The sequence below is a fragment of the Cyprinus carpio genome, chromosome A13, assembly GCF_018340385.1.
Source record: "Cyprinus carpio isolate SPL01 chromosome A13, ASM1834038v1, whole genome shotgun sequence".
Lineage (NCBI taxonomy): Eukaryota > Metazoa > Chordata > Actinopteri > Cypriniformes > Cyprinidae > Cyprinus > Cyprinus carpio.
Genome location: NC_056584.1, coordinates 26,302,758 through 26,316,219, shown reverse-complemented (window position 1 = coordinate 26,316,219; position 13,462 = coordinate 26,302,758). Strand labels below are relative to the sequence as shown.

General features: G+C 33.7%; 2 protein-coding genes across 2 annotated transcripts in view; both read right to left on the bottom strand.

Annotated features, from left to right (window-relative positions):
• Window positions 1-6,795, bottom strand: part of LOC109065285 — a 39,852-nt gene extending 33,057 nt beyond the window's left edge. Inside the window, exons 1-3 of the mRNA XM_042769615.1 lie at window positions 6,331-6,795; window positions 4,527-4,595; window positions 792-944 (exon numbers count right to left, since the gene is read on the bottom strand). Of these exons, the coding sequence (XP_042625549.1) occupies window positions 792-944; window positions 4,527-4,595; window positions 6,331-6,795 (687 nt within the window). The remainder of the gene's footprint in view (window positions 1-791; window positions 945-4,526; window positions 4,596-6,330) is intronic.
• Window positions 6,796-6,857: 62 nt separating this feature from the next.
• LOC122147291 (protein myomixer-like) lies at window positions 6,858-7,262 on the bottom strand. The gene has a single exon (XM_042769526.1). The coding sequence runs from the start codon at window positions 7,083-7,085 to the stop codon at window positions 6,858-6,860; it is 228 nt and encodes a 75-aa protein (XP_042625460.1). The 5' UTR covers window positions 7,086-7,262.
• Window positions 7,263-13,462: the final 6,200 nt, after the last annotated feature.

The following is a 13,462-nucleotide window of genomic DNA, read 5'->3' as shown; positions in this document are numbered from 1 at the left end:
TTCATTACAAATTTATGCTGATTTGAAAAAAACAAATATTGCAGTGTCAGTGTTAACTGTCAGAATGTAAAAATATTAATGGGCTTTTCTTTACGCAGAAGTACAATATTTCATATAATTTCCATCCTATTTTCATATCCGTAAAATGCTACAAAAATTACATATCATCTAAATTGTATTTTATTTTCAAATAAAATACATATTATTCAAATTTATTTATTATATACAAAGTTCAGTTTGAATTGTATTTAATATGTTAACTCATGTTAGTATAATTTGCAGGAAAGTATATAATGTATGTTTTTTTTAAATAAAATATTCTGCCAAATGCATAAAATTCTAATAAAAAAAAAACATAAAATGCTCTAATATATATATATATATATATATATATATATATATATAATATTTTATTTAAATATAATACACATCATATGCTTTCCTACAAATTATACTAACATGATTTAACATATTAAATACAATTTAAATGGAACTTTGTATATAATAAATACATTTGTATACATGTATATGCTCTAAATAAATAAACAAAATATTTTCATTTATTTATTTATTTATTAATTCATGTCTCAATTCCAATGAGCAAAATTTGTAACACTGTTGGCACATTGATTATTTCTTGTTTTAAACAAATGCCTTGCATGCATTTCATGTAATAATGCATAAAATCTAAATGAATAACATATAAAATTAATTGTTTCATTTTTATTCGGTGAACTATTCTTTCAAAGCAATCTGTCTTGCTTTTCATTGACAGAGTATAGTGATCATACCTGAGTGATCTCCTTATTGAAGATGGTGTTTTGATGGGTAAAACTCTGGTCACTTTGCACCAATGAGACTTTTGAAGGCACGCACACGTCTTTGTGCTCGCAGGAGGGACTGTCCACCACGTCCTTTCTCGCTTGGGTTTTGAGTATCTGGGTCTGTGTGGAAAGAAATATGAAATTATCACTTATTCATGGGGAAAACTGGTCATATATACAAGCTAAAACATCTGAACACTGTGCTGGTGGGCCTGAGAAGCTTGCGTGACGTCATTGTGAGTTTATATTGAGAGTAAGACGCTTACAGAATGGAAGAGCTGCGAAACAAGTCCGGGCAAGAAAGAAGGTCATTTCAGATCACTGGAACGCGGGAACACAAAACCACAAAGTAAATTCCCACAGTGATTATGTCATTGATGACTAGCAGCGAGGAAGAGCAGCTCATCGGCAACATTCATGCTTAAATATGTGACCAATCAACCTCAACAACACATTGTATAAGAAAGGAATGAGAAAACACACTGGTAAACTAAAGTACTACTTGTTCAAATCAGAATATCACATGTCTGTAATCCAGCTTGTGGGGGGAAAATGCCATTAAATGAAGACAAATGCCCCACAAGTTCAAGATAAGGGAGCAAAAAAAGCCCCTGCGAGATGCTAGTGGCAGTATAAAACTGTCCAAGACAGAAAACAACACAGTTTACAAAACAGAAAGCCATTGTAAACTCGTGTCAGACAGTCTTATATAACCAAAAGCCACAGTCAGCACAACCGGTGACGATAATGGCGGTGAGGACACATTTAAAGCGCTCAAAAAATTTGACCAACTGAATAAAGTCAGGAAACATCTGTGCCAATGTTGGGAAAGGGCGGCCAATTACATCAACACATCATCACAATCATAAATAAAAGATGAGATCACATGTTTGTGTTGCAAAGATATTATATTTCTAAAAAAATCATCATCTGTTTCTTTGTCTTGTTTTCCGTTATTAAACATTCTTTAAAAAAAGATATATTTAATTTAGATGTTAATGCAACCAATCAACCGTTTGTTTATCCTTATTATAATAATTATATATTTAAGGTTTATATAAAAAATTTAACAATTAAAAATGTTACTTAAATGTTAACTGAAGTAAAAAAAATAAATAAAAAACTTAAAGCAATATTTCTTATTTTCATTTAGTATCTTGGTGTCTTAAAATAAATAAAACTACAGCTGAATATTACCTATAAAGAAACGTTAAAATTATAATAAAAATGATGAAAACACACCAAAATTTAAATTAATAAAAACTGAAAATTCAAATATAAAAAAAATGAAAAGACAAAAATGCAAAAAATAATTAAATAGTATCTAAACAATACAAAATAACACACATCTAAAGAATAAGAGTACATTATATTGTATTCGTTATATTCATATATAATTATAAATAAATGTAAACATTTTTTAAAAATAAGAGGTTTTATTTTTATATAGCATATTATCTGTATATATTATTTTTGTATTTTTGAAAGTATAGAATGTAAATAAAAAATAACTTGTATTAAATTATAAAATAGCTATTGAACAAAGTTTTTTATTTATATAATTTATTATTATTATTATTTTAAATTAATGTTTAAAAAAGGCCACAAATCCAATATGCAAAATTGATGACATATTGTTGGCATAATAATTATTTCTTGTTTTAAGCAAACCAAAAAAATGGTTTATATACTCCACATTTATAAGAACACCCAATCTGCCAATGTTTTAAGGAACATACACCTGATTGTACAAACAAGAAACTGATTATCATAAGAAATTTTGCTTCTTAAGTTATTTTATGCACAATTAGATATTTTTACTGAAAAAAAAAGAGACAAAAACACTGATAAAGCAATTGGTTTTTGCCGTGTGTTTTTTTAAGTGTGTTGATCTATAGTTTGTGTTCGGTGTTTTGGATTTGTTTTGTGTGATTCATGTTGTCATTGATTCCTGTGTGTCCTCATGTTTTCCACACGACAGCATTGAGGAAAGATTCCCGATCCGCAGATGACTCAAGGCTTGGCCTGCAGGCGCTCAGGCTAAGACCAGTTTGTTTTGAATGCAGATTTCCCTTAATGTTGCGAGTAAACATTTATTTCGCAGGCATCATGCCTCGCAAACAGCAGCGCTGTGCACAGGTGGCCCCGACCGCAGCCGCCGTCTCATCAAAGGGCGGTCTGCTTTTTAAGGGCCTAGACTCACATTACCCCAAAACGGCTGTAAAAGTTTCACCGCTGCTTTTTCCTCTGCAAAACCCAACTGAACACTTAAAATAATAAGTCGTTTAGGCTTGGCCTGCTGCGCCACTGACATCACTTCCTAAATTCCAAGAGCCCATTATCTTATATACATCTGGCTATGGCTGAACACAAACCACTCAAGAGGGAATTGACGGTCAAAAGTAAATTCTGCAGCACACAGGTCTGGGGTCAGTCGTGTGCTCGAGACATTTTTACAGCAGTCGAGGAACAAGAAGTTCAAGATCTGCAAACCGATACACCGACAGAGAGATGATGCAGTTACAACACCACTGGCTTACTGTGTGAAAGTCTGCATAGAGAAAATGAAAAACATATTCATTTTGTCTTTAGAGAAATTGATTTTTAACAATAGCATATAAATGTTTGAGCTCTGGGATTGTTTAATACCCAAATACCTAGTTATGATCCGCAATGTGCATAATTCACAGATGAAAGGAGGCGCTGTTACCATGGAATCAGAAAAAACTCACTCCCACGATGCATTGCGCATCAGGGTTATTATAGTTGACTGAACCCATAAGAAGTTCATTACTTGAAATAAAATAAACGTTAACTGAAATAAAATTAGATATATACTAAAAAATGAAATAAAATTGAATTTAAAAATTTTAGACCTATTTTTAAAAAAAATAATAAAAATGACTAAAACACAACAAAATTAATAAAAAAACAAATTAAAAAGAAAATGGAATACAAAAATAAAAACAACAAAAAAAAGTAAAATAGTACCTCATTTATTCTAAAATAACACTGGTTCAAATTATCAAATTAATCAAATTAATTTTTGTACATATTAGAATATTTTCCAAAAAATGTAAATAAATTGTTTTTTTATTATTATAATAAAATAAAGTGAGTAGTTTTATAAAAATAATAATTTACCCATAAAATAATTTAAATTTTCAAAATTTCTGGCATCAAATGAAATATTTTTATGTTTAGTTTGTTTGGTTCACGGCTTTAATTAAGTTTATCTATATATATTATCCCTATAAAAAAAATTATATATAATATAGGCCACTATAAAGAGCTTAAAAATTAATAGGAAAATAGGCCACTTATTTATATTATAGTATATACAGTAGGTATTTATATATACTATAGTATATTATATTTTCTATGTATAATAACAATAGTAAAAATAAGAATAATAATAATAGTTTATACATTAAATTTATATATATGGTTAAAAAGAAACAGAAGAATGAGAAGATGATGATGATGAAGAAGAAGAAGAAATAATACATTATATATAGATTAGCCCGCTAAAAAGGTTTGCTTGTTTTTCATAGCTTTGGATAAAGTGTCCGCTAAAGGCATACGTGTAAAATTAAAGACCAATTGTGAATCTGAATCTGAATGATGAAAATGTCATATCTTGTGCTCTCAGTCATTTCAGAATATTGTCATAACGGTCAATCTAGTAAATCACAAAGTTACCTGTGGAGAAGGAGTGAATTTGTCTCGGTCACCACCGCACTGTTTCTCACCATCTTTACACAGCAACACCTAAACAATGACATAAACACTGAGCTGTCGTGATTCATATCCATTATCTGAGACAGACAATACTGTGGTTTTGTTTTCAAGACTGAAACCGATTATCTGTACTTTTAACACACTTGCATACAATAAAAACATAGCATGCATTAAGTATATTTTTATATTAATTTATTTATTAATTTACAGTAATTCTATTAATCATATAAATATTTTATATCAATATACATTTTACATTTTCTGTTATATTAAGAACAAAAAAAAAAAACCCTAAGAAATCCTGAATCTTTTCACTCAAAATGATACCGATCACATGATTTGTAATGAAATAAAAATGAGAAAAAGAAGCATCTTGACTAGTGGTATCAGACTTTTAGAGCCCACTGTATAGCTATATATTGTATAGTATAAATAGCTGACCCATTGACATGAAACAAAACCCGAGTGAACACACACTGAATCCTGAAGGTGGATTTTAACAGAATGGAGCCTTTCAGCCGAAGCTCTGACATCATTTGAACTTGAGCAGTGATTCCAGGAAGAGCAGCGTTACATAATAAACACATCATCTGAGCCACACAGATCCTGAGCACACGACCGCACTCATCTCCTGCCTTTTCCAGCTTGTGTAAGACATGCCTATCAGCTCATGTGGACTCGGATGAACTAATATTAAAGCTTAGAGAGTGATGACATCATGGGACTGGATGAAATGTGCTTCAGTAGTATATTTGTGTATCGCCGTTTCCATGGCATCTCGTTATGTTTTGATTACGGAAGAAGCTTTTGCTAAACAACAGCAAAAATTAGATTTCTGAATACCATGCCATTTTATTTCAGTAACACAATGTTATTGGCCTGAGTAGTTTACGTAAGCATGTTTAACTCCATATTTCACTGTTTAAAAGTTTACTGCACTTGCATGACATTTAACAGGCTTTTTTTGTTTTTTTATTTTTACTTTATTTTTTTGTAATGTTTTATTTAGTTATTTTTTGGTATTCTTTGTAATAAGTATTTATGAATAGTATAGATGCATACACATTTTGCCACATATCAATTTAAGATATTAAGATTTTTGTTTGTGCATTTTTTGTCTTAATATTAATTAAGATTTTTGTTTGTGCAAAAATATCAAAAACATTATTTTCATTTATTCATTTGTTCATTCATTTATTGTCTATAAAAGCAATTTAAAAGCAATTTTAAAATCTATATTAAGATTTTTGTTTATGCATTTTTTTGTCTTAATATTAAATTAAACCTAATAAGCACAGTAAAAAATATATTTTAATTTATTATTTTTTTTATTATTTTTTTTGTTTATTTATGATGTTTTTTGTGGAGCTTATTTATGAAGCATTTTATGCTCTTTATAAATAAAATGAATGCTCATTTCATCATTAATAATAATAATAGGTATAACAAGAACAACCTTTCAGGTTTTCAGGATAGCAACAGTTAATTTTTTTTTATTTCTTTTTTAGTTATAAATTAAGTAATAATTATAGGGTTTTTTTTTTGATAACCTTAATACTTTTTTGTTAAAATGCAATGATGGCATCACATAAAACGACAAAAATGAAAAATCTTTTCCCTCAAGCTTATAAAATCATTCTGATTATGATCATTTGATGAATAAATACGAATTTTTCATTTGCATATTTTCATTTACTTCAATTCTGATACTTTTTTGTTCAAAAGTTCAATTTTTTACAAATGAATTAAAATAAGTGTGTCTTACCTTAAACTGTGAGCTGGGTTTATTCTCACAGCTGACACCCACTATTTTAGGCAGCTGTGTGTTGGAGGTTGTGATGTTGTTATTGTTATTAATATTCTCAGAATTTGCTCTTATTTTCTTCAGCTCCATCCCTGGAGTCAGTCTGTCTTTCGCGGCCTCCATTCGGCTGGAGATGGTGATCTTACGGATGGATCTGGATGCAGTGTTCGAGGGGGAGATTGTGTTTTGGTTCAGGCGGTCGTCGGACATCTCTTCGCGTCGATGCTTCGGCGTGGGTCCGCAGTGTCTGTCGCGGCCGAGGTAAAGAGACACCTGTTCGTTCAGGTGCCTCAGTGTGCAGTTATCCGAAAACGTCCGGTTTGGAAGAAAACCATCGGGAAAGTCTGAGCACTTTGGCACGGCTGGCGCAGAGAGTTTGGTCCCGATGGTGAACGGCTGGATTTTCCTCACAATGCTCTCCGACATGGTTTGTTCGGCACTTCTAAATCACAAATAAAAAGTCCAAACTGTACTCGTTCCTCCTGAATTTAGTTGTCCACCTTCTTGTGCATGTTGAGAATGCACAGGACGCAGCCCAGGATGGCCTCCTTGGACTCCTGGGAACTGATCCGCTCCCAGATGTGGCGCAGAATGGTGCCGAGGTGCCCAGCAGCCGCCGTCAGGCTTCTGCGAAGGAGCTGCGCGGCAGAGGCTGCTAATCTGCTACTGAGGAGACTGACAACCAGAGAGCGCAGCAAGAGGAAAACGGCTGGCATGCTGCCGGAGAGAGAGAGAGAGAGAGAGAGAGAGGGAAGGAGGAGGAGGGGAAGCTTTCGTGAATGAGGGATGAAGTCACCGGACCAGAGTTTCTGTCAGAGCATGTGCAAAGCGCAGGCAGAGGGAGAGGAGGTTGTAAAGTCTGACTGTCAAAACTTCCTCTCAGACTGAGAACAGAGGAGACGGCAGGAGAGCCCTGGGTGACCCTTTCGGTCAGAGCGATCCAATGCAACACAGCAAAACAGAAGCGCTTACCTTTTGAATATAGAGTAAATATTTAAAACTAGCAGATCGGCATGTTCGGGAATCTTCCCTTCAAGCGAAACATTCCAAAAACTAAGATGGTTGAACTGAATGCAAAAACCTCTGAAGCGTTTATGCTTTCAGCAGCTTCTGAGGCACATTGAGAGATCTGGTGTCCGCGTCGCTGTCCGCTCTCAAATGAACCGCTTCAGATTTTCTCCTCACGTCTTTGTTCTGGGCCTCGGGAACAGTTGTTTCGACAGGTTTCGTAAGTGCACAAGCTAATTTAAGCAGAGGAATGCCATGTGTTCTGAACAAATGATGCCTTCAGTACTGACCTTTGACCTCTTGACAAAGTGTGGATCTGACTGGTCACATTTACACAGCGGGTCTGAACAGCAAAAACAATGTGATGGAGTGAGAAAGAAGATGTGACGGAATGAAAGTCTGTAAGAGAAGAAAGTTGTTTCAGAATATTTTCTACCCCTCATACTAATATTAAACTTTGGAGTGTAACTCATCCAGCACAGACTTGCTATGGACCCGCAACACCCTAGCAACCTCATAGCAACATATTAAAAGCCACTGTTAGCAACATAGAAATTATTAAAAACCACTAGGAAGACCTCAGCAACTACATAGAAATTGCCTGGCAACCACCAAGAACACTCTTAAAATGCCTTAGGAACTACTCAAAACACTTTCAATTGTAGTTGCACAGCAACACCCCGGCAACCACTTAGAACACTCTAGCAATGTACTAAAAATGAGAAAGAATGCGATCAACCACCTGGCAACCTCCTAGAAATGCCCTGAAATTATTCAGAATACCATAGCAACCACATAGCAACTCCCTGGTAACTACCTATAACACCCTAGCAATGCCCTAAAATAATTATTCAGAACACCCTAGCTAGTTACCCCAGTAACCTAGAACACTATAGCATCAAAGTTCTAAAATCATCCATAACACCCACACAACTGCATAGTAACACCCAAGCAACCACTTAGAGCATCATACTGTAGCAATGTCCTAAAGTCACCTAGAACACCGTGGAAACCACATAGCAATGGCCTTACAACCATCTGGAATACTCCCACAATTCCACAGAATCCAGCCAGAACACCCTAGCAATAGCCTAGCAACCATTTAGAACACCCCAGTAATGCCTTAAAATCACCCAGAACACCCTAGCAACTGCATAGCAACCATTTAGAACACCCCAGTAATGCCCTAAAATCACCCAGAAACACCCCTAGCAAACTGCATAGCAACCATTTTAGAACACCCCAGAAATGCCCCCAAATCACCCAGAAACACCCTAGCAACTGCATAGCAACCATTTAGAACACCCCAGTAATGCCATAAAAACACCCAGAAACACCCTAGCAAGAGCCTAGCAACCATTAGAACACCCCAGTAATGCCTTACAAATCACCAGAACACCCTAGCAACTGCAATAGCAACCATTAGAAGCACACCAGTAATGCCCTACAAACATCACCCAGAACACCCTAGCAAGAGCCTAGCAACCCTTTAGAACACACCAGTAATGCCCTAAAATCACCCAGAACACCTTAGCAACTGCATAGCAACCATTTAGAATACCCCAGTAATGCCCTAAAATTACCCAGAACACCCTTGCAACTGCATAGCAACCATTTAGAACACCCCAGATGCCCCCCAAAATCACCCAGAAAAACACCCTATCAACTGCATAGCAACCCATTTAGAACACACCCCAGTAATGCCCTAAAATCACCCAGAACACCCTAGCAAGAGCCTAGCAACCATTTAGAACACCCCAGAAATGCCCTAAAATCACCCAGAACACCCTAGCAAGAGCCTAGCAACCATTTAGAACACCCCAGGTAATGCCCTAAAATCGTCCAGATACCCTAGCAAGAGCCTAGCAACCATTTAGAACACCCCCGTAATGCCATAAAAATCACCCAGAACACCCTAGCAAGAGCCTAGCAACCATTTAGAATACCCCAGTAATGCCCTAAAATTACCCAGAACACCCTTGCAACTGCATAGCAACACCCAACAACCACATAGCACACCAATGCCCTAAATTAATCTACAGTATAACACCCTAGAAACAACATAGCAATGACCTTACCTAGAATACCCCCCCCATAAAAAAAAAAATCCTAGAATCCAGCCAGAACACTCTAGCAACAGCCCAAGAATGACCTAGCTAGTAGAAACCATTTAGAAAACCCTCACAACGCCCTAAAATCATTCCCATCACCCCAGAAATCATATAGCAACAGCCAAGTAACCACTTAGAACACCCTAGTAATGCCATAGAAAAAACATTTAGAACATTTCAGCATAGCTATACCCTAGCAACAGCTTTGCCACCACTTAGAACACCGTAGCAACAGCAACCTAACTTTACCCAGAGCATCACGGAAGTGAGTTTTGCATAAGTGAATCTTCAGAAAATCTTTAGAAAATATAAAAATCTTGTTAGCTCTGCCATTTGAACCGGCCGTACCACATGATGTCAGTTTTTACGAGGAGTCGTAACAAATGCTATAAATCTCTCACTCGCTCACAGTAAAAGTGAAGACACCATGATGAAGCGTTCTGAAATGCGAGAAAGCAATATTAATGTCACAACGGAGAAGCAGAAAATCATTATGGGCACAAATCACAAAACATCTAAGCAAAAGTATGTTTTCTTTAATGGCTGTTCCTCCGAGACAATGAGACAGAATGGAGATCAAAAAGAGACTTTCAAAGTTTCCGTAAGAGTTTCAAATAGAAGTTTATTTCAGACGTCGAATAAAACAACTAACAAGGTAATTGTGACTTTTTATATAATGATACTGACTTTCTCATAATTGCATGATATAAACTCACAATTCTGACTTCTTTTATAAACTCACAATTTTAAGAAAGTAGTCATTTTCCCCTCAAAATTGGCAACTTGCAGCTGCGAGTTTATATCTCAAAATTCTGAGAAAAGAAGTCAGAACTGCGAATTTATATCATGGAATTGCGAGAAAAAGTAAATTGCGAGATACAAGAAGCCAGAATTGCGAGTTTATTTCCCACAATTTCTATTTTTTAACTCTCAATTGTGAGGTTATGTCTCACAATTCTGCGAATAAAAGTCAGAATTGCAAATTTAATTTCTCGCAATTGCAAGATTATATCATGCAAATCTGAAAGAAAAGTCAGAATTGTGAGATAAAATGTCCCATAGTTTCAGAATAGATCTCAATAAGTCAAAAAGTGACTTGAACCCTCATTACTTTACACACCTGAAATGTTTGAACAATTTCATTTTTATATTTCTCTTTGCATTTTCAGCTGATGTTTCAATGAAACAATCGAAGCTCCAGAGCTTTCTTTTTTTCTTAGGGCAATCAAATTTTCATACAGGTTCTTTTAAGCCTCATCAAATACCTAGAAATTATATTTTAACATAAACAGTTTAGCATTTCACCAATGTTTCAGGATTAGTTTATCATCGGCAGCGGGTCATATGCTTGCATTGGTCCTGGTTATGACATGGTTAATGACTGTCGTAAAAGGCTCTGGTTTCACTATGAAGTCATCCACACACAGCCTTTAATGTGTTGCAGCTTGAAGATCAGAGATAATTCTATACATGAGGAGGGGCCACGAGCGAAACGGGTGGAGTTTAGAAAATGCTGGATCTTCATTTCACATGATGTTGCAGCTCAAAAGCTGGGCACATATTACAGTTCTCAGGTAAGATTGTTAAAAACTGTACTGCAACATGCCAAAACATATTTATCAGCATTCGCATGGACAATAAATTACTTGTTCAAGGAACGGTGGAATGAGGCTGTTAAAATACAATTCTTTAAATTAATTTTACACAGAGAAGTTGGACAGATTTGACCTCAGATGCATGGTTTAAATCGATGTAAAAAGCAAAATAAAAATTTTTTTAATAACTTTTTTACTCACTTGTGTTTTTATCAGTTGTGTTGTTAAAGGATTTCAATGAAAAAGAACTGTTTGGAATTTTTTAAATTGTAAAGTTTTTATACATCATGAGTTAATTATTAAACATATGCTGACTTAAATTACAAAATGCTGTGCAATTTTTACAGTATTACAACATTGGAAAAAAATGGTTTTAACTCATACAAAAAAAGTATTTATTTATCTAATTTTTGATGAAAAAATATTATTAATTTTTTGAGCAATTGTTTATTATTTGTTGTGATGATAATTAATAGAAGTGTTGTTAATATTGTTGTAGTAGTCTTAATTATTTATATAAATTAACATAAAAAAAATATATATATATATAATACAAGTTACAGCCAAGCAACCACCCAAAACACACAAACAACAGTATAGCAACACCCAGGCAATCACTTTAAAGAATTATATATATATTTTTTAATAAAAAAATAAAATAAAATAAAAATTAGGCTTAATTTTCTCTTTTGAAGTTTCAAACTAGGCTTAGTCTTAATGCTATTTAGAAACTAAAAAGGGAAATATTTGTATAAAGCAGACTAGAGAAAATAAAGCAAAACCGCGGACAGTGAGATTGCATCTCTAGCATGTCAAATAAGCGAGGTGTGTGTATGGTTCTTGTTTGAATAAATATTTTGCTCGTCTCTGAACATGATGATATCATGCCCTCCCAAGATGATGATAAAAGACATGCTGGCATGAGCTTTACTGCAGTCAATAAAGGCGACAATCTCTGAGATGAGCGCTGATGTCATGGCGTGAAAATGTGTGGTCGGATGCTCTTTTCTCTGCTCTTTGATTACTCGACTTCATCACCAGGCTTTGGTTTGGGGGTACGAGACTTTATGATTAAAGAAAATTAACTTTTTGCTTGCTTGTTGCTCACATTTGTCATTAACATTTATGTAATTAGTATTTACGATCTCATTTCATTAGATGTAATTCTAATTATTTTTATGTATATTTTGATTTTACAGTTGTTATTTTTAATGTTTTTGTATTTAACATGTGATGACTTAAGAAATATTGTGTAGATTTTACTGTATTACAACAGTGAGAATAATAAAATACAGCTCAAAATAAAACTTAAATAAATAGAATTTGACGCATTTAATTAACTTAATTGTCATAATGTAAAACCTATTAATAAAATAGCCTAAATATGCTTAATTCTCTCAATGAAATTGTTAAAAAGTAACAAACTAATATTAAAATAAATATATAAAAATAAAATAAAATTATATATAATTATTATTTTTATTATTAATAATTTACATTACATCTTTCATTAGATTTTCAAAATAATATTTATTTACTTTTTATTTATCTATCATTTTATCTATCAAAGGCAATAATCATGGCAAACTCAAGAGTAATAAAACTTAATCATAACGATACTTCAATGAATTGTATAAAATAACATCACCTTTGCAAACAAAACAATAATCAATAATAATAATAATAATAATAATAATATAAGTAATTACAATTTTAATATTTTCCCAGGTGAAACATTAAAAAAAAAACATTAATGTAATATACAAATATTTTTTATTATTATAAAACATATTGTTTTTATTATTTTTTTTGTTGTCTTATATGCTCTTATTGGTTTAATTAAAGCAGGACATTCCAATAAAATATGCTTAACAGTCAGTCATACAGTTTTTTCCACTTTCTGAAAATTCAGTATGGGTTTTTCCAAAGTAATATTATTATTAATAACTATTAATTATTTAATGATCATGCATTTGCAATCTATCAGAAAGTTAGTTTTAGTAGTATTCACAATCTTTCTGTGGGGAAACTAGTTTTGCAGGCACAGTAAAGCTGAAAAAGTGGGTGGATGTGCATTTGTTTGAATAAATCATCAGAGTGTCTTTTATTTACACAAACGAGCACAAACCACATGTGCCACGCATGATAAATATGTCTAGCCACATCCGTGCCACACACGCAGCATATATCAAGGGCCTCATTAGAGAAAATTACAGCTCTGCATGGAGACAATGGGTGCATTTACAGGACTTGACAGAACGCAAGTATCATATCAGTTTGATCTCTTACTCGGATGCTCTGAATAAATGGAGAAGCTCAAGATGCTCAGACGTTATGACCGCAAAGAAAGAAGAACCTTTTGATGTGTTTGATCACTGG